The 20,338-nt window shown below is 39.9% G+C and overlaps 1 protein-coding gene across 1 annotated transcript in view; it reads left to right on the forward strand.

Moving 5' to 3' along the window:
- DISC1 (DISC1 scaffold protein) overlaps positions 1–20,338 on the forward strand; it is a 212,339-nt gene that overhangs the window by 185,654 nt on the left and 6,347 nt on the right. The window contains exons 14-15 of the mRNA XM_076334113.1: positions 5,029–5,073; positions 15,634–15,744. Of these exons, the coding sequence (XP_076190228.1) occupies positions 5,029–5,073; positions 15,634–15,744 (156 nt within the window). The remainder of the gene's footprint in view (positions 1–5,028; positions 5,074–15,633; positions 15,745–20,338) is intronic.

Here is a 20,338-nt window from a genome sequence, read left to right on the forward strand (position 1 = left end):
TGGCTGAGACTTAGTGGAAAGCAGGCCCTTGCCTTACTGTAAAATCTCCTCTTGTTAGTAAAATTCTGTTTTTAAATTGGGCTGCAATAGTACTTGCAGCCTTTTCCTACTGAAAACGGTTTATGGACTGACTCCACATAGAGAGCATTTTTCTTGGAAATGGTCAGCTGTGGCTTTGATTTCCCTGCCCCCCCCCCATCATATTCCTGATGAGTCTGCTGAAGTAATATGAGCAGTTCTGTTGGTTATGGAAAGCTGTGGTCCCCTTTCAAAAGGGCAGCTGAGAAGCTCTGGAGAGTTTGGTGTTTTGTAACTGTTTCTGTAGCACTCTTGAGATTCATGCTGTAGATGATCACGTATTTCACTCCTGCAAGCCCAGTTCGTTTCCCTGGAAATCAGCATTGCTACCCTAGAATGACATCTAGGCAACTGAAGTGAGGTGACTTCTGGTTCTGGAGAGAGGTGCAGGACTCAGAGCAACAGGTTGCCCATATGTTTAATGGAAGAGGAAAGCATATCTGCACTGCGTCCATTAAGCTTCTCCTTTTGAACTTGCTTTTTGATAATTTTCTCTCTGTCTCTATCAACCATAGAGGGAACTTAGGGAGACTCTCCCCCTAACTTCAGCTCTTCGTCTAGGTGCTTAAACTTTGTGGTATAAATGCCTTTGCCTGGCATCTGGCCTATGCTGGTATCCTGAATAAATTCCATTTTGAGACCGTGCCAAAATCCATTCAGAAGCTGATGTGTAAGTACAAACGTGAAAACGCCCATCAGTGAAGGACCTGTGGAGGTATTCCTGCATCTATTCCCACAGTGCTCCTAGGACTGACAAACTTGAAAGAAAAAAAGGAGCAGTTTTGTTAATATAAGAACATTAATCTGTTTTCTAGCTTTTAGAAGGAGTTGAGCAACACAGCCACGTTTCATCACAGCTTACTCAACTAGCCTTCCTCTGCTTCAGTGCTGCCTGCGGCTTTGACCACTGAGGCGAAGTTATACATCAGCGATGACTGCAACCCATTGCAACCATAAAAAAACCCCCAACATATAGACTGCTTTCTGGTTCTGGAATTAGGGTTGGTCAGCTTGCTTTTATACTTTCAGGAGCTGGGATGTTTTCCTTGTTGTAGGGTATAGAAGTTTTACCCAAACAAGTACGCTTTAGGTAGTAAAGCTGGTAGGATCTCAGTAGGAGTTACAGGCAGTATCTAAACTTTTAGAGAAGAGCTATAGCATAATGTTCCCTAACATCTCCTAGTAGTTCGTCACAAGGCAGAATATAAAAACAAACAAAAAACCTGACACATTACTTACAAATCATGCTAACTTCCAGTTTTTAATGTGTTGAAGTGCAAGAGAGAATATGTCTTCATTTGTAAATGGACTTAGTTGAAAGACAAACCACTTCTGTAGCATTTAAGTGCTCTGTTACATGGTATTGTAATTTTTTATCTAAAAATAATGTAATGTTTGTGGCAAAAAATAAAATAGTGGTGTGGCTTTTAGTCTCTAAATTTAGCCATTCATGTGACTTTCATGGAAAAACTTACTGTTGTCCATTAGTAGTGAACCTTTTTGTAGCCATTTATCAGCAAATGGGGATACCTGGTAGAAAAGCATGTATTTGTCAAAATACTTGGTTTGATATTATTTAACAAGGCTGTGGTGTCCCTGTGAGAGGAGAAGCTTGATGTGGTTGCCATGTTTCTAGAATGACTATTCTCTTCAACTGTGTCACCTCTGTTCCCTATTGAGGAATTTCTAGAGAGAACTGTTGGTCACCGAAGCAAAAGGAAAGAGTGGCGTTCTTTGTATTTAGAGGTTACTGAATTACTTGCTGCAAAACAGTATAGCAAAGGGTAATAATAGCATATGTGCATATATGCCTTGGAAGGTACATTTCATTCCCAGGTGATTGATTTACTTTACGGTGAAATGCTGTAAATCAAGCTCTCCAGTTATTTGTCATGTCGTATCTGGCTAAGCATTACTGTGGAGTGGGTATTGGTTTTGCTGATGTATACTATAAATACAGTTTTCTTGAATATAACTGTATCTTACTGTATAGGTTTCATTAGAAAACAAAGAAAAATAAGAAACGTAATAATAAGAAAAGCAAAATAGACGAATGGAAAGAACCCTTCACTCAGAACCTCGGATACTGCTTTGCAGGGAGGCTGTTTTTAATTTTTAATTGAATATCCTCACTAGATCATAAAATATGACATATTCTGGTATAAAATGTAAGGTGTAAATTCTTTGAAAGTTCAGATATTTTACTGTCATGTGTGAGCACAGGTTTATTAACTGTCAACAGTTACGTTATAGTCTTCATAACTGTGTTTTCCAAGACAGTACAGATTTTTTTTTCCCCAGTTTGTTTATGTGGTAGACTGTGGCATCCCAAAATAATCCAGTAAACCAGGTTTCCTTTGTGACACTGACTGTTAACCAGGGAAGACAGCCACGTGCTTTGGCAGCTCAGCTTGTTGAAACATCACTACTGATTTTTTGGTCAAAACTAAATAAAGTGAGGCCAGCAAAAAGCACCCTGTGGAACACTCTGAGTTACTTAAAAATTAAGACATACTCCTCTCAATTACAGATAATTCATTAGATTATAGTATTTTAAGAAAATGCTGAAGCAAAGTTATAGACGATATTACTAGCCTCAATCATGTCAAAGTCAGCTTGTTGTCTAATGTATTTGAGAGAGATTCTTGAACTTTCTTATAAGTGTGTACTCTCCACCTGGTAGCTATCTTGATTAAATTAGGGTGCCCCATTGTTGCAGTTCTACTTTGTCTTTTTGTGACTAATTGGGCTTGATTTTCTCCCAAGTCTCTGAGGAATTGAAGATGGGTTCTAGTTTTCATCCCAGAAATGTTCCGTACTTTTAAACTGACTGCAAATTATTTTGCCCAGGTGACATGTGAGTGATGTGGAAGTTGCTGTGATCATTATTACATAGTTAGATACATATCTGATTTCTAAAATATACAGTAACATTTCATTTCTCTTCAGACATGTAACGCCTGCTTGTTCCACTCCTTATGATAACTTGCTGTATTTTTTGCTTGTTGATTAATGTATGTGCAAAACCTTTTTATAACACCAGAAACACAGATGATAACTAATAAAGAGAGAGAGGGGTGTGTGCTGGGACCTCCCTAACACCAAGTATCTTGATGAACATGAGTATGTGTGCACCTGCAGGCTTGAGTTCCTGACCTATCCTTTTTTCTTCTTGTGCTATCTGGCATGCTGTGCAGTGCTCCCTCTTAATCACTATGAAGGAAAGAAACACCTACTAGATTTCAAGAAAATTGAGGTGATTAAAGTTACAAGGTAAACCCCAAAGTTCAGTAGTGTTACCTTTTGTAAGTCAGCATTTTTGGTAGTTATCCCATCAGAATTCTTTTGTAGATCATTTCTCTCTTTTTCACCATAAAAGAAGCAGAGAGCCAGGGGTTAGAGTAAGGGCTGCTGTCTTTTCCTCACCTCTGCATACTTCAGTTTTGCCATCTGGGAAGATGTTTTGGAGTCTTTTGTAGAGCGCTCCGGTGTTGGGAAGGTGTTCTGTAATTGCAGAGCCTTCATTTGATTCACTTTTTGTAAGATAATGAATGTTCTAGGTGGACAATCATGAAAAATAATAATTAATATTTAATGTGGCGCCTGTCATCAAAAAGAAGTCATCACAGGATATGACACAACAGTTTTCAGAATTTAGTGATAGCAAGCACCAAGAAAGCCTCTGTCAGCAGGCTGTAACTCATTACCATGCATTGAGATAGTCTGTGGTCCAGGAGGCAAATGTGCAACGTGTAAAGGACAAAGCCTTTAGAGAGCTAAATAAACTGTGCTTTCATTTGAGTTTTAATTAAATGCTATATTTGTAGAGCTTCAAAAATAATTTGGAAACTTTAAATTTAATCTTCATTTTAAATGTCAGCATTAAGCATCAGTGAAAGTCAGCGTTTGAATGTTTTTTGTATTAATCCAAGCTGGAAAGGATTTCTGTAGCAACAGGCAGCTGGCTTGTACACAATGATCAGATCATTGTTATACAGTCACACACGTTGTTGTGCAGTAAGATGCCCCTTAACTGCGTGTGATACTGTTGTATAGTATCTACTGGTAGAAATGCTAACTCTTTAGGTAGAGATTGTAGCATTTCAGTAATGCTACAATAATGCTATTTCAGCTTAATGCTTATGTGTATTTTGCAGTAAAAATATAATCAGAAAATCAATATCACAGGTAAAAGAAATCTAAGCAGCCTCTTTTCAGATAGATTACTGAAAATAGTATCCAGTAATAATAATGATCTTATGGCAGAGTAATGATTTTGCACTTTATTCTATACATATGTACATACCTGTGATACTAAGTATTGCCCTACCAAAGCAATATGCCTATCTCAGTTTATTTAAAGATTATCAATACTGTTATGTGTGATAAGTATTAATGATTTTCCAATAATGTTAACGTCAAATTTCTTTGCTCTTCAGCCAATGAATGAAATGTTGGCTAATTTCTTACAGACTTTACAGTTGAAACAAGTTTTGAAAGAGGAACTGACTATAGTTAGCACACGTTACCATACAAAACATCAGTGGGGTCTTTTGTTTCTCCTGCCCAAAATCACTTACAGGGTTTGTGCCAAAAAAATTTCTGTGGACTCTTGAATTGTTTATAGATCCGTAAGAGCTTGACAGAAAAGTTTGTTTCGATCTATAGTTAGTCCTTCAGTTTTAGAGGCAGTATTCCATGTGGATTTTAACTGGGAAGCCAAAGGCAGGCTTTAATAAAATGTATTCAAATTTAGCTTTAAATATTGGGTGGCTGCCACTGCTCCGTTATAAATGCAATTGAAATGTTTCATGCGTGTGAAGCAAAATGATGTAATTGCTCAGCTTATATAACTTTTTAATGTACTATATGGTTTTTATAAGTTCCAATGAAATCTTACTGTTTATGTAGCATGTATCTACCGTATACTTAATAATTTATCTCTAACAGGTTATGGAAGACATTTCATTTGGAGCAGAGGGTCATTTATCTGAGGTAAGTGTTTTCTAGGCAGTGTAAAGTGGTGGTATTGCACAGACTTTTCTGGGTCTCAATTAGAACTAATGACACTTGTTTTTATAGTATTACCTTTGGGTAAAAATTGCTAGAGAGTGTCGAGCACTTAGAAAAGCAACACAGGCACAACTAGAGTGGGCCCATTCTTTTTTTTCCATTGAATATAATGGCAAAATTGCTGTGTATTTCAGGGAGTTAATAGTTAAATCCTGTGCTAGTGCTTTTAATACATACCAACAACAGGATGAATGTGTTGGGGAAAAGTAGGACCAATAATATTTAGCCAACCTTACTGTAGCACTGTAAGGATGCTTAGGGATGGAACAAAATCATGATGCTTTACTTGTTTCCTTATATACCACTAAAAATACCTTTGAATTTACTTTTGAAGTATAAAACCATACTGTAGCAGAATACAGGGTAATAGGAATTTCATCTGAATAAACTGGATGTTTGTCATTTTACATTATTTTCATAAATAAAAAGTTGTCAGATCCTAGTCTATATATTTAAGAAAGTCTAGGATAATTGAGTAATATGAGATGCATTTCCTATGAGAGTAAGTGATGAGAAAAATCTGCTTACATACAAAAATCTGTCTAGATACGAACTAAGAGTTTAGGTAATATATGTGTAAGGAGAGTTATATTGGTTCTAAGAGCTGTACTGATTCAGTTTGGTCCATTTTTATATTGGTATGCCTTGGGTTGCAACTTACATATTAAGGAAATTTAGTATCCAAGCATTGTGTCCAGCTAGCAAATTAATTACACGGGTAAGTAACCCTCAGTTCACCTTCCATAATAGCATACATGCCACGTGTCAAGTACAAGTGACAAGTGCTCAGCCACGCAAATATTAAATAAATAAATTTGCAGTTTGGGGTAACTATTCAGATGAGGCATTTCTTTGGATTCCCACCAATGAATCCAAAGACTGTGGAACAGCTGGAATGCTCCAGGAAAGATAATCTAACTGCATGTCCGAAGTCAGATTGTTGACCTTGTGTACAAGGAGACTGTGACATGAGAGCGTGCCTAGGATGGACTGCTTGGCTGTGTGTGAGTTCAGCATAAATAAAAACAGGAGGCCTTGAGAGTGAAGGTGAACTTTGCAGAAAATGCAAATAGCCTTTCTTATCAGTGAACTTTGCTGTGAATTAAAGCAAAACTGTGCAGGTGCTTGTGTCCACAGATGACATGAAATGGGGCAGGTAGTCCCACGGGATAAAGGTAGCAAAAAGCCCTACTGCCAGCAGGGCAATATACTGAGGGCACGTTGGTAGTGATAGCTGCCAAGACAGCAAAATATTTGCTGGAAACTAAAAATTGCCTATGGTCTGGATCAAAGCAAATGAGAGTACAACTGCAAGCTTGTGTCCAGCAGAGACCTGCACTGAAAACTGTAGTACGGCCCAGCCCTTGACTGAGGAAGTTGTTCTTTTGCTTAACAGGAGATATGCCCAGAGCACGGGAGTGTCATGAGTGTGCTGGGTTTACAAATGCACTAGAGCTCACAGGCATAGAGGGCTGCCACTGTAGAAGTGTTCACTAAGAGCTTAATATCTTAAGAGTCCTCAGAAGCAGAGGAACTTTGCCCTTTTGAAGTTTTGAGGAAAAAAAAAATGCATAAAGAGAATAGAGAGCAACGATACAAATAAAGGAAATGGAAATTTGCTAGAAAGCCAGGCTCTACCACATTGCCACAGCTGGATTGATGTTGACTTGTAGACAGCTCTATAAAAGCTCTGTGAAACTGTCAGCACCCTGTACCATGTCAAGGCTTTGCCTAAATGTTCCTTTGACATTCTGGTCCCCTAATCCACTCTTGTCAGTCTCCCCGCTGCCTGCAGAAGAGCACCCTGTTAGTCATTCCAGATTGTTGCATCTTAGTGACTCAGGAGCAGAGATGGGAGTGAACAATGCTAGGAACCACCTATAAACGATACCCAGCTATGCTGACTCCTAGCACAGCAGGGTGTGGACACTGGAAAACAGTTTGGTGCTTCTGTTTATTTTCCAAGTCCTGGCCCACTGTGAATTTTTATTGGTAAGTCAGTAAATACCCTCATCTTCCCACAGCAGGAACTGGAATTGTCCCAATTTTATTAAATGAGCCAGTGAAGTAGTCTGCACTGATTTTAGGAAGTCTGCACTCAGGGAAGATCTTCAGTCTGCTAGAGATGAGAATGGGAAGACTGCTGTCACCCAGACTGCAGCAGGGTGCTGGAAGGCAGTGGAAAGCTCTATTCCTGCATAGATGCTTTTCCAAGGACACTCCTCCGTAGCTGTAACGGAAGATACACGAGGGGAAGAATTGCCAACATCAGGCTGTAAATTTGATGAGTCATTTAACACTCCCATGTGTTGTTCTATCCCTGCGGAGGAGGAAGGGGGATCAATGCAAGCAAAGGGAATGTGGGAAAAGCGTGTAGTGGTGGGAAGGAGGTAGCTCACAGTTGCAAAACAGCTGTCTGGAAAGCTTTGTGCCTGAATTGTTGCACGTGAGAAACTGAGGAGCATGCCATAGTGCTGCAGTCTCCTAAATATGCATAAACAGGCCGATGAAACAAGCTAGCAGTCGGTCTGTAAGTGGAAGGTGACAAGAGCAAAAGTAATTGGGAAACAACCTTGATCCCTCTTCTGAGAAAAGGCGGATAACCACCTCCCTGAAAGAAAAACTTACCTAAACAAAATCAGGGAAGCAACAGGTGAGTTTCTGTGGGACCAACTCTGTAGGAGGAGGAATCGGCAGATAATCTTTGGTACCCTCCAGAAGACATCATGTTTATAGTACAGCACCATCTTCTTTTGGTGCAGAAAAGAGCGAACACAGTAACAGACTACATGTCTATGTCAGCAACTCTTCAGTGGCCCAAAAGAATTTTGAAAAGGAAAGGACAAAAACGTTCCTAAGGGAGAGCCTGAAAAGGTACTGCACAGTGTAAGAGTGAACCAGCAAGACCACTGAATACACTAAGCTACTGTAAGCAAAAGACATGCCAAGTGGCAAGGGAGTTCAGGGATAAACTGTATGTAAGGAATAGGTGAAAGAAAGCATGTGTGTCTTCTAATAAGAAAGGTGAATGAGAAACTAATGAAATGAGAGCAGAGGGCAGAAATATTTTTTCTTCCTTATTTTCTTTGCTTTTGGTCTTTCTAAAAATGATAAACTGTGTCCATATGTGTAGTGCTCTTAGTATTCACTACAAGGTAGCAAGAGACGAACACAGTGAAGAGTCCTAAGGCAAGTGACATGTACTCAAGTCAGGCTAAACTGATGAAATTTCTTCTGAGTGCATAGGAGCCAAGAAAAACAATCTCCAAACCATTAACAAGCTTCTTTGAAAACTCCTAGAGGAAGCTTGGAGTCCCAGGGGATCAGTAAAAGGCGGACTTGGTATTTGCCTTTAAAAAGGAGGTAGGCCAGGAGTTTATGTGCCAGTCAACATAATTTCAATTAGGATTAGAATTCCAAATGCTCTTGATGGATTGAAAGCATAGCCTGAAATCAATAAGATGGGATATGTTAAAAGACAGGTGCAAATTACATTTGAGGAAGAAAAAATGTCGGATTTATGTATACAGATGCTAAATAGCAGCTAAGATGACAATACTGCAGAAGCAGAATCTAGGGTTATAGTGGACTACAAATAGAGTGGGATTCATTACCTTCACCCTGTTACAAGAAAGGGCAAATGTCATTTGCAGCCTCAGCTGTAAGACAGAAATAATTACTGTGCTTAGCTGAGAATGTCAAAGCCTCCAGAGGACTATGGCACTGGTCTGGGCACCTCACTCTGTAGAAGACAGGAACACACTGAAGGAAGGAAAGGAATAGAAATAAAAGCTTTAAAAATCCTGGTCTGATTGAAAGTCAAAGCCTTCAATCACATTAAAAATAGTGATAAAGAGGACAATGTTTAGTTATCATTGTGTGCTATGTAAGGGTAAAATGAAACGTAACCGTCTTGGTTTGTAGCAAGGGAAGTTTGCATTAGGAAAACTTGCTCACTGCACAGCCTGTAGCAGGCTCTGCCCTGCAACCGAACCACAAAATCCCTGTCAGCTGCTAAGAGCTGTGTAGACAGACACCAGCTGAGGACAGTCACAGTGGGCTTGATCTCACTGCAGGTCACAGAGCGGGCTTTGGTGGTCCCTGGTTGCTTCCTGGTCAGCCTTGCCATGATGCTAAGATGGCGTTGGTCATGAGTAACACGCCTTATTTTCAGAGTAAGAGGTTAGGCCTGTTCTCAGTGGCCACTTTGCCCTCCCTATCTATGACACCTGCCCAGGACAATGCACACAGGGTGGGAAATCTGGGACGCAGAGCAGGGACAAATGCTTCTGCCACCTGCACTTTGGACACTGTGTGGCCATCTAGCTCGTTATTTGAGGGCACGTGTGCTTAGCCTGCATGTGACTGAAGCATCTGCTCAAGCAAGACAAACATATGGATGGTTGCCTTTTGTTTCTAGAAATTATTTAAGAGATGCCCTGGCCTGACTTTGTGGAGTTTCAAGTGCTCGCAGTTTCCATTGACTTCTGCAAGGGGTAAGGGTAAGCGTGCAGCAGTTCTACCAACAATAAGTCATTGTTCTAAACCTTGCGCCATAAAGTGAAGTATTTGTCTGCAAGGGCAACTTTTCGTAGTTATTTATGTTATTTTGAATGATTGTAACTATTATAGGAGAGAGAGGATTTAGTACAGGTGTAAGAGTTTTGGCTTTGATGTTCTGCAGAAGGTCTTCTAAGGCTTTTATTTTTACATGTCTTATTGGGCTTATGATATTGCTACTTTGAAGTAAAGCAACTCCTTTTTACAGAGTTCTCTGTAGGAAAAATGAATTTTAAGGCTATATCTGGGAATCCTGCTTCTCAGCACAACCACCAAAGACTCTAATAGACACTCTAATCCCTAATAGGCTTAGATTAATCTAGCTACTAGAATACTGATTCTTCTATATAAAATTGCTGAACTAGATCCAAGAGAGCATGGAAGGTGTTTGCACCGGAAAAGCTGATCAAACATTTTCCTTGAGTAATGCTGTCAAGGAGCTGTTGCTCATAGATGACTAAAATGACTTGTAAAAGAGTAAATTGAAATGCAGAAAACTAAAGTGGAAGCCATTCCCTCTGATCTTAATTCAGTGTGCTGATGCTCTAGCTGTGCATCAGCTGGAACGTTGTCTGTTCTTCCTGTTTCTCACATCAGACTCTCGTATCTCTGGAAGAGAATGAGAATTTCTACTTTGCGTGAGAAGGCAGAAGAATTTCTTCAGTTACCACCTTAAGAAATAACAAATCACACTGACATTTGTGCTGTTTTCACCTGCTTAAGGATTTAGGGGGAGGGGGGGAGGAAATCCCAGCCAGCTACATCCGCTGTTCACGGAAAAATCCATAAAGCAATACTGCATCTCAGCTCTTTCCTGACTCCTGCAATCTCTCTTAGTTACTTCCTAAAAGTGCTGTTAGTGCAAAAATAACCGAAGAATTCTTAAGACTTACAGTAGCTTGTAGCATTGACATAACCTACAAGCTTGGATGAGTTGTATTTTATTAATATGTTGAGCTGGAGGCAGAGTCCACTCTTCTCTGAGATGATGTTGATCAGTGTAAAGTATCACTTTTGAACCGGGAGCTGTTCTGAATAGTTTGTGTGTCAGTGACAACTGTTTGCCTGCCTACATAGACAAATGTCAAATAAAAATGTTACTAGTGACGTTACTAGGCATGAAAGGCACTAAGAGAAATCTTTCCTGTCTACTTCTCTGGGTTATCAAACTTTTTTCAAATGAGGGCCTGGGGGCAGAAACTGTGGAATTGATTGAGTATTTAGAATTATTCTTGTATATTTTTGAGAGCAGTATATATTTTTTTCATTTCATTTATTACTCTTCTTGATGTTAAACTGATGTTAAGTTCTCTGCATGACCACATCTTTCCAATCCAAAATAAGAAAGGCCATATATATATTCTACAAAATCATAATGTATATGGTGACCCTTCTGCTGCATTTTTCACGTGATGCCTGCAAGTAAGTTCCTGAGAGATGATGCTTGTCTAAACTATGGAGGAACTTCTCATTTCAACTAAAAAGGCAGCTGTGTTATGTAGGTGCAAAAATAGTTTAACCATACACTATTATTGCTGTATTAAAGAGGAATTAAGCTGCAAAATACCTATTAGGAGTTTAAGATTAATAGAATATAACCCCTACCTTATGGGGCTATTTTAGTGACACTGTGTTGTGGTTTAACCCCAGCCGGCAACTAAGCCCCACACAGCCGCTCGCTCGCTCCCCCATGGTGGGATGGGGGAGAGAATTGGAAGGGTAAAAGTGAGAAAACTTGTGGGCTGAGATAAAGACAGTTTAATAGGCAAAGCAAAAGCTGCGCATGCAAGCAAAGCGGAACAAGGAATTCCTTCACTCCTTCCCATGGGCAGGCAGGTGTTCAGCCATCTCCAGGAAAGCAGGGCTCCATCATGTGTAACGGTAACTTGGGAAGACAAACACCATCACTCCGAATGTCCCCCCTTCCTCCTTCTTCCCCCAGCTTTATATGCTGAACATGACGTCATATGGCGTGGAATATCCCTTTGGCCAGTTTGGGTCAGCTGTCCCGGCTGTGTCCCCTCCCAACTCCTTGTGCACCCCCAGCCTACTCGCTGGTGGGGTGGGGTGAGAGGCAGAAAAGGCCTTGACTGTGTGTAAGCACTGCTCAGCAGTAACGAAAACATCCCTGAATTATTACCAACACTGTTTCCAGCACAAATCCAAAACACAGCCCCATACCAGCTACTGTGAAGAACATTAACTCTACCCCAGCCAAAACCAGCACACACTGCAGTGCAACCATAGCCATATAGTTATGATTAAATGGGTTTCGAGTGCTTAAAGACCTAAACAAGTTTGAGCTGATTTTTACTTAGATTTCCCTGCCTTCACATATTGTTGTAACAATTCTGCATTGAGCACGTTTTCCTAGTACTCATTGTTCATTTATCTTAATTTCCAAAGTAAACAGGATTTTTGTTGCATTTTTAGACAATTCATTATACACTCAAAATCTAATCATTCAGGAAGAATGCACTATATTTTTTCACATGAGAGAATGGACATTTTACTTTAAGTGAGAATCTAAGTATTCAGTTGACAAATGAATTAAAGCTAGTGAGTTAAAAACTATAGTCTTTTATTCCTAAGCATGTTTAGTGCGAGACCAATGCACCAATAAAGTCCTTGCCTGGAATTGCAGCGGGGCAGAAGCTACTAGCCAAAGCTTAGAACCCCAAAATACGGGTTAGTACTGATGCAAAGCACTGTGACATGCCTTTGCTACAGAACGAGCATTCACCTGAAGTCCTAGGGTCTTGGGGGCTTGTTTGCTGGGTTCCTTCCATCCTTCCCGGGACCTTTCTTTACCTGGCTGCAAAGTTTTATTTAAAAAGGAAAGGAAAATGTCAAACGTGAGGTTAGATTAGGTAGCAGTACACCGATAAGTATAGTCATCTAGCTGCACTGCGACTATGCATTTCAGGCTGAAGTTATATTTTATCTCGGGTTTTCAGGATCTGTGCACCTTAGAGCTAGGCCACACTTGCAACTTGGAGGCTGTTTTGCCAACCAGGTATCTAAATGCTGTCTCCTGTTGCCAGCATCTTTCAACCCACCTGAAGTTCAGTGAGGGGGTAGGTCTAAAAGGCCCGTTCTGCCCTGTACATTCACTGACACGGTGAATAGGGAAAAATTTTACGCTGTGGATCTTCACAACGGGGCTAGGCAAATCCAGCCAGTGTGCTTATCGTTTAGATTAGCGGCTCAGCGAACTCCTTGTATTCGCACATACGAGACAGGAAATGTGTGGGCAGTTCTAAAGTGGAGGAAATGGATCTTCTCTTACAGCAACTGATGATAGTGCTAACTGGGTGACCGATTATCTAGATAAATGTTCCTGCCATCAACGGTACCCTAAAAAAGGAAGGGGTACCCTACTATAATGCGTATCTTTATAATGCTTTTTATATTTAAATATATTTAATGGCACAGGTATTCAGGAGTGTACTGTAACATGTACTTTTTTTTATTTTCTGTCTATAGCAACTGATGATTTAAAATCAGGACTAGGAGCGTCATCCTTGACAGCATGAATGTGATCCAAAATCTCATATAATAGTAGTTCTTGATAAAAGCAGTGACTGGATCAGACTGAAGTATTCAATGTCTTGATGTTATAAGAGAAAGAATCTGCTTTTTATGTGTCGCTATAAGATACCAGTTCTTCAGGATCTGTACAGGACTAATTCATTTTATCAAAGTACGGAGTCTGTAGAAAGAGTCTGGGTTGAAAACTTCACTTATGGCTTTTGTCTGTCAGAGCAATACTTAGGAGTTTGTTCTTTAATTAAAAGCTGTTCTTCCAAATTAACTGTTCAATGATTGTGTAGCACTGAGTGTTTTTTGTCTTGTTTTTCTTGCGTTTGAGATGATGGTTATGTGAAGACCTGATTTTCTTATGTGTAATTAACTGTTAGAGAAAAATCAGTGTTCAGAGGTGGAGATTTCTCTAGATGGTCATCATTTTAGATGTGCTTTCGGAGTACTGACTGTTCTAGCCTGAGACCTAAGTTCTTTTAGACAACTGTCATCTGTTCTTGCATGCATGTCACAGAATGATTCCCTAAAAGCTTTCTATTGATACAAATTGCCTGGGTTATCCCGCTCCCTAACAGCATATGGAGTCCTGCTGGTGTACTGAGTAGTGATTTAGCAGCTGGATGGAAGACTTGTTCCTCATCTTCTGTCCCTGTTCTTGAGAAAAGCACATTCCTAGTTGCTGTAGGGAGAACGTGTATCTTCTCCTCCCCTGTGCTCGTTTTAAAAACAATGGGTTATTTTTACGTCTACAAATTCTGTGGAGTGCCGCTGTAGATTCTCATGTTTGGTAATGACTCTGAAGGTGGCTGCTCAGGTCTCGTGCAGAGAGCCAGGGACTCAGCCAGCTCGTTCTCACGTTGTGCTTCTCTGTGTCTAAGCTGCGGGTGTTTGCAACATAACCTCTCTTAACCAGCTCGCTTGTCCAGGATTCGAGCTGCAGCTGGTTGCGTACCCATGCGATTTGCTGGATAGCCGTGTCTGGCAGAAGACCTAGGAAAGCAGAAAGGTTAAAGCTCTGTGCTGTAACAGAGGATGTGCCAGCAAGCAGAACTCTTCTGGTATTTGACTCTCTGCGTGCACTGTGTGACGCAAAGTGTAAGGATAGCACAGAACTGAGGTCTGGTAAATGTGTTTACCAAAAATCAGATTGTTTCACAGTGGGCAGCGTTCCAACAACTATTAGCACAATTTCTTTGGAAGGCCTTTGATTGAAGGCTTGATTTCTCTTAAACAACCACTGGTGGCTGCTATTATAGCAACAGATCAGTGCAAATTATTCAAGTGCTTCTTTAAAGGAGAAAAACTTTCTGAAGATGGCCACATGTGCAGCCTGCTTTATGGACGAGTGCATAGACTAGGTCTAGAGAAAATCCAGTTTTCTGCATTCTAGCTGATGAATGACTCCAGTTTTTTCAACATGGCTCCAGCAGAACTTCATCTTGGCCTCATAATCTTTTCCTTACAGATAACCCCTGTCATTCACTGTAGACAGCACTATGATGCCTTAGGAGGGAGAGGAGAGGCTTGTCTCAGTGCTGCACAAATTGGTTAATGGTTTTTTTTTTTCTTTTTCCCCCTCACCCTCTCGTATTTGCTGCTTATTTGGGTCGTTTCTCAAAGAAGTACTCAGTACAAAATATAAAAGGTACAAATTACCCTTTTGCAGTATATCTGAAAGCAGACAAACTTACGGGAAGGACTTTGCAACTGGTTTAAAATACTTAGTTTAAAATAGAAAAAGTATTTGCCTGTATAAGTTCTAAGTAGAGAAACATTATTTTTGAAAATTTAGTCGTTTCATGATAACACAGTAAAAAAGTGTAGTTTCATCTTGTAATCTCTAAGACTTTGAGGCATTTTCTCTGATCAGTTGAGCAAAGTCCCTAAGTATTCTAGCCAGATTTTTCCTCAAAAAAATAAGTACATTTTATGTTTATAAGAGATACCAAAAGTGGTGCTGCTTGAAATATTTCAAGTGTAAATCATATTACATGACCGACTTGAAATTTAGGAACCTAAATGGTGTAGTCAGCGTGAGATTTCCCTCCCCTGCTGTGGTGAGACAACAGGGAAGAGGGAGCGCCGTTCAGTCTTCACACCCCTTTAATCCTCTGCTGAAAGTGAGATCATGGCTTTTTTCTGCTGGGAAATAGGCTGAGACCACAAGCTCATTCCATTTCATATAAATCACCAATTTATTTTATAGTAACAACTTTTTGTCTCTCTAATGGGAATTTGCTTTCAGGCAATGTCTTAGCACTGCAAAGTATCATATCCCCTTACTAATATTTTATTTTCCCCTTAATTTGATGCAAATTTAATGTAGAAAAGTGCAGTCAGCAGCAAACATGCTTTCTTTTCTTTTTCAACTTCCTGTAGGAGTTCTTCGTATTTTCTGCAGAGTTGGGAGAAAAATGTGAAGCAATAAGTGAGAAATTGGTGCATCTGGAAGATCAACTGCAGACTTCCGCCTGCAGAGTTGATGAAGGAGTTATTCATATCCTTTTCTATATAGCTATAGATATGTACCAATCTATGTAAGTATGTATGTGAAATACTTGCCTTTCAGATTCACACGGAATACTAGTTCTTAATGTAGATTAAATACATTAAGAAGGGGAGAATTGATTGTCTTGCTGAAGTGGGCATTTTTGTTGTAACAAGTTTTCCTACGGTGCATTTTCGCTGTGGTCTGATCCAGCTTTAATTGATTTCAACAGAAGTTAGTTCTTTGTAAATTGAGATTAGGCACTGAAAAGCCTTTATTCTACTGTTAAAATCCTTTTGTTTGTAATGCTCATATAAGTAAATACCTAGTGCACCAAAAGCTGCATGGATACAAGCATCCATGCACCTGCATTTCCCAACATGATTTAGCTAAATTAAATGCTACATCATTGACTCAGATTGTGTATATTGTCACATGTAGTTTGGGTTTTTTCTTTAAAAAAAAAAAAAAAGGGCAGCAGATGCATCGTGTGGCATCCTATGCAATTTAATCTGCCTCTAACACTCCAGTGCAAGTAACCAGATGAGATGATGTCTTATAAAGCACCCTTGTCTCTTTCTGTGCTTCATCTGTCATTCAGTATCTGATTGAAGGTTGCTTAACCTTTGAGGCGTTTGTTGGGCCTACATCTGTGGACATTTTTCACAATTTAAGAGCACAGAGTATTGTTTCATTTGTAGCTTTCATAGAAAAACTTATCATAAAAGAGATTTTGTTCTTCTAAGAAAGGGGAAAAGAGAATAAGAACCAGTGAGGCTAAGGAAGATGAGAGTACTTAGCTGGTTAGGTTTTAGTGGAGAAGAGGTGGCAGGCAACGGGATAATGAAGAAAGATGAATAAGTTCAGCTTGGACAGGTTAGCAGAGGAGCCCTTAAAGACACCTGAAGGTGAGTTGAGGTGATGATGGTGCTAGGAAGGATTCAGTTCCTCCTAAGCTGAGGCAGGCAGTCCTGCAGGAAAGAGTTCAGAGAAAGCATAATAAATGAAGTGTGTGGAAATACCATTGTGTTTTAGGTAATTGGGCATCTATTGCCAGCTCGTTGCAAAATTTCTATTCTAGAAACTTGGTTTCTTTAAAGGTATCAGAATGATAAACTTTAAGGGGGGGTGGGGGGGAAGGTGCTGGGGGGGGGTTGCATCAGACAGGAGAAATCCAGTCACTAATTTGTTACTGCTTCAAATCTTTCTTTTCTAAGCGTTTCAATGTACAGAAAGATTATTTTCTTGTATTTACCATAGGCCAGTTTGCAATATTCTTTTAATTATATTTACAGTGTGCGTGCTCATCGCAGTTGTGTTTCCCTGATGCTGTTTGTGAGCATTCTTTCCAGAGCTATATGAATGTGTGTGTCTTGTGTGTGTGCAGAGCATCTAACTCCTTCCTCCCTTACGTATATTTGCTCTCAAATGAGCTTTTCTCATTGACCCTAATAGAAGAACACCGAGGGTTGGAGTTACGGGTTCTTTGCAGTGGACTTAAGTTCATATTCAAACCAGTCAGGTCTGATCACAGTTACAGTTTACTAGGTAAGGTGAAATAAGCTGAAAAACTGCTTTTTTGATTCCTGAAGAAAATACACTACAAGTACGTAAAATACTAGTATTTGTATTTTCTATGCAGCATGCATATTTCTTTGTAGCTGTTGAAATTGCAAGAGTTAGTTGAAAAAATAAAATCTAATCACTGAAAGTTTGAGAAGAGTTGTAGATTAGTCTTGTTCTAAGCCACGGTTGTCTGATACAGATCTGATTTCCTCTCTCAGTGAAATTCAGCTCACGTTATCTAAATACAGAAATGCACGCTGTGTGATATCCTGGTCCTAGCAAGACCATCAGTCAGAAAATAAGAAACCATGTTTAAAACATAGGGACATACAGAGAAGCAGTTCAGCAATTCAGCTACCCCTCATTAACATTCAGTTGCTATTTCAGAGGTAGTCCCGATCAATGTGCATAAAACGTTACCATCTGGTACATGTAATCGCTGTGCTGTACTTCAAAAAGGAATGAGAAATAGGTACCACAGTGCTACAGACCTGTAGATTGTTGTTTTTAAATAAAAAATGCTCAGTGCCTGTAAAATAAACTTTCACTCATTGGTAACTTGCCTACATTGCAGGAACTAGCACTAAGATTGGTGCCAATAATTAGCCTCAGTAGAAGAATTTATGATTAATAGATGGAGCTATTATTTGCACAGTAGTTTATGTGGTTTTAAATAAAACAATTTCTTATCCGAAATATTGGACAAATATGCAGTCTTCACTAGAAATCTGTAGAACTCTGAGGGCAGGAGCTTAAAGATCTGGAATTGTAATGAAAGCAGAATAAATTTTTCAAACTCTTGTTTGCTGGTTATTTTCACCCTTCCCCTCATCCCCCAAAAAACTACCTTACACACGAATGTTACACACTGTATTTGGTCAAAAATCTAACTGGGGGCTATCCAGATGTAAATTAATCCTGTCATCTGATTATTAAAAGACTTTTAAAAGACTCCACTGAGAAAAATAAATTCCTGATGCTCAAGCCGTGTGTGTCATAGCTTTGATTAATAATTAAGTTTGTATTAGAAGAAAAATCCCAGATGTCATTGTTTTTCATTCTACGTTTTGATGGCATAGCACACTTAAATCAACCATGCTGCTCGTCGTAATTGCCAGCACGACCTGAACAAAGGAGAAATCCAGTGATACTTCTTGGTCTTGAGTATAGGCACAGACCCACTTGGGATTCTCATTTATTATTGAAGCCTTTCACAGCAAATATTAAACTGTACTTTTGTATAAAAAGCATCAAACAATATGGGGGGGGAGCTCCTCTGTAGCACTGTGACATATTTGCTAAATTCTATGTAGTATAACCAAATAAACCCACGGAACATTCAATTATAGTTAATCATTGGCGAGTGTATGAAAACAGTTCACATCATTAATTGGAAAAACCAAAGGATGAGAGGTGACTCATTCTGGTGTTTGCAGAACTGATGAGAGGTGTTACTTTCCTGACAGTAAAGGCCTGGAATTCCCAGTAAAATTAAATGGAGCCTATATTGCAATTTCACAGTCTTTTTTGTTCTTAATTAGATAGACAATTTGAATGCATGTAATAATTCCTCCTGGTGAAAATGCTTTTGTTGGAAGGAAACCTGGCTGGACTATTACTATAAAAGCAATCTGCATTCCTTGCCCTAAAATGGGCATCTTAAACAGTTATTTTGAAAAGAGAATATTGTGCCTAAACGTTCATTAGGCATTGCAGGCCACTTTGCTAACCCTTCACCTTTATCACATGGCAGGCTGTCATGCAAGTCTCGCTTTACACCAGCATAGGTTTTTGACAGAATTTTTGACGGAATTTAGCCCCGACTGTACCTCGCTGAGGAATCTCACCCTGGGTGAATCTGTAAGAAATATTGGGATCCTACAAGAGTGAGAGGTGGCAATGGTGCCCTCTTTGATTTTGTTTTGGATGACAGGAGGGTGAGCCCTTCCCAGTGTGCGTCACATTGAGAGAATGTAGTTCTGCTTGTATTGTTCGTGCCGGAATGGAGGTAGGTCAGTATTTCCACCCATGTATTGCAGCTTTTTTGCCTTCCGTTTTCTGCTGGAACAAGTCATTTGGAGATAGTTGATATCCAGACCACTGAAGTGATCCATTTTTCAAAATGTTGCAGTCATTCTGTTGGGGTTTTTTGTTTAGTAGTTTTTGGGGGGAGTATTTTGGTTTTTACGTGGGAGGGGTATTATGATAGTTTGTAGAAACACATTCATGGATGTGAAGGAGGGAGACAGCAATGCAGGGGGGAAATGGGAAACTTCTAATCTGGTTTCAGTACCACAAGCACCTCTGTATTTTGTAAGGAGAAGTAAGTGATGGACTTCCAAAAGCTGTTTTGCACTCTTGCTGTGAGACCACATAGGGCTCATATATGAGCAGTAGGAACTTGCTCGGTGGCTTTCCTTCATTCCCAAGAGTGCACTTCTAAAAGGCCAAAACCCAGGTCATTCCAAATAAACATTGAATTGTCTTGCCTCTTCGCTGGTCCTTTGGCACATTTTTGAGAATTGTTGAGTTGGAAGTGACCTCTTGCAATCATCTGGTCCAACCCCCTGCTCAAGCAGGGTCACCTAGATCAGGTTGTCCAGGATCGTGTCCAGTCACGTTTTGAATATCTCCAAGGATGGAGACTCCACAACCTCTCCGTGCAACATGTTCCAGTGTTTGACCACCCTCACAGTAAAAAAAAAAGTTTTCTTGTATTCAGATTCAGTTTCCTATTTTGGAATTTTTGCTTGTTGCTTCTTGTTCTGTCAGTGGACACTAGTGAGAAGAGTCTGGCTCCCTCTTCTTCATTCCCACCCTTCAGCTATTTATACACATCAGTAAGATCCCCCTGAGCCTTCTTCAAGTTGAATAGTCCCAGCTCTCTCAGCACCTCCTCATATGACGGATGCTCCAGTCCATTAAACCAGCTCCCTGCTGGACTTGCTCCAGTAAGTCCATATCTTTCTTGTACTGTGGAGCCCAGAACTGGACCCTGTGCTCCAGATGGGACCTCGCCAGTGCTGAGTA

This window comes from Aptenodytes patagonicus, chromosome 3 (assembly GCF_965638725.1).
Source record: "Aptenodytes patagonicus chromosome 3, bAptPat1.pri.cur, whole genome shotgun sequence".
Lineage (NCBI taxonomy): Eukaryota > Metazoa > Chordata > Aves > Sphenisciformes > Spheniscidae > Aptenodytes > Aptenodytes patagonicus.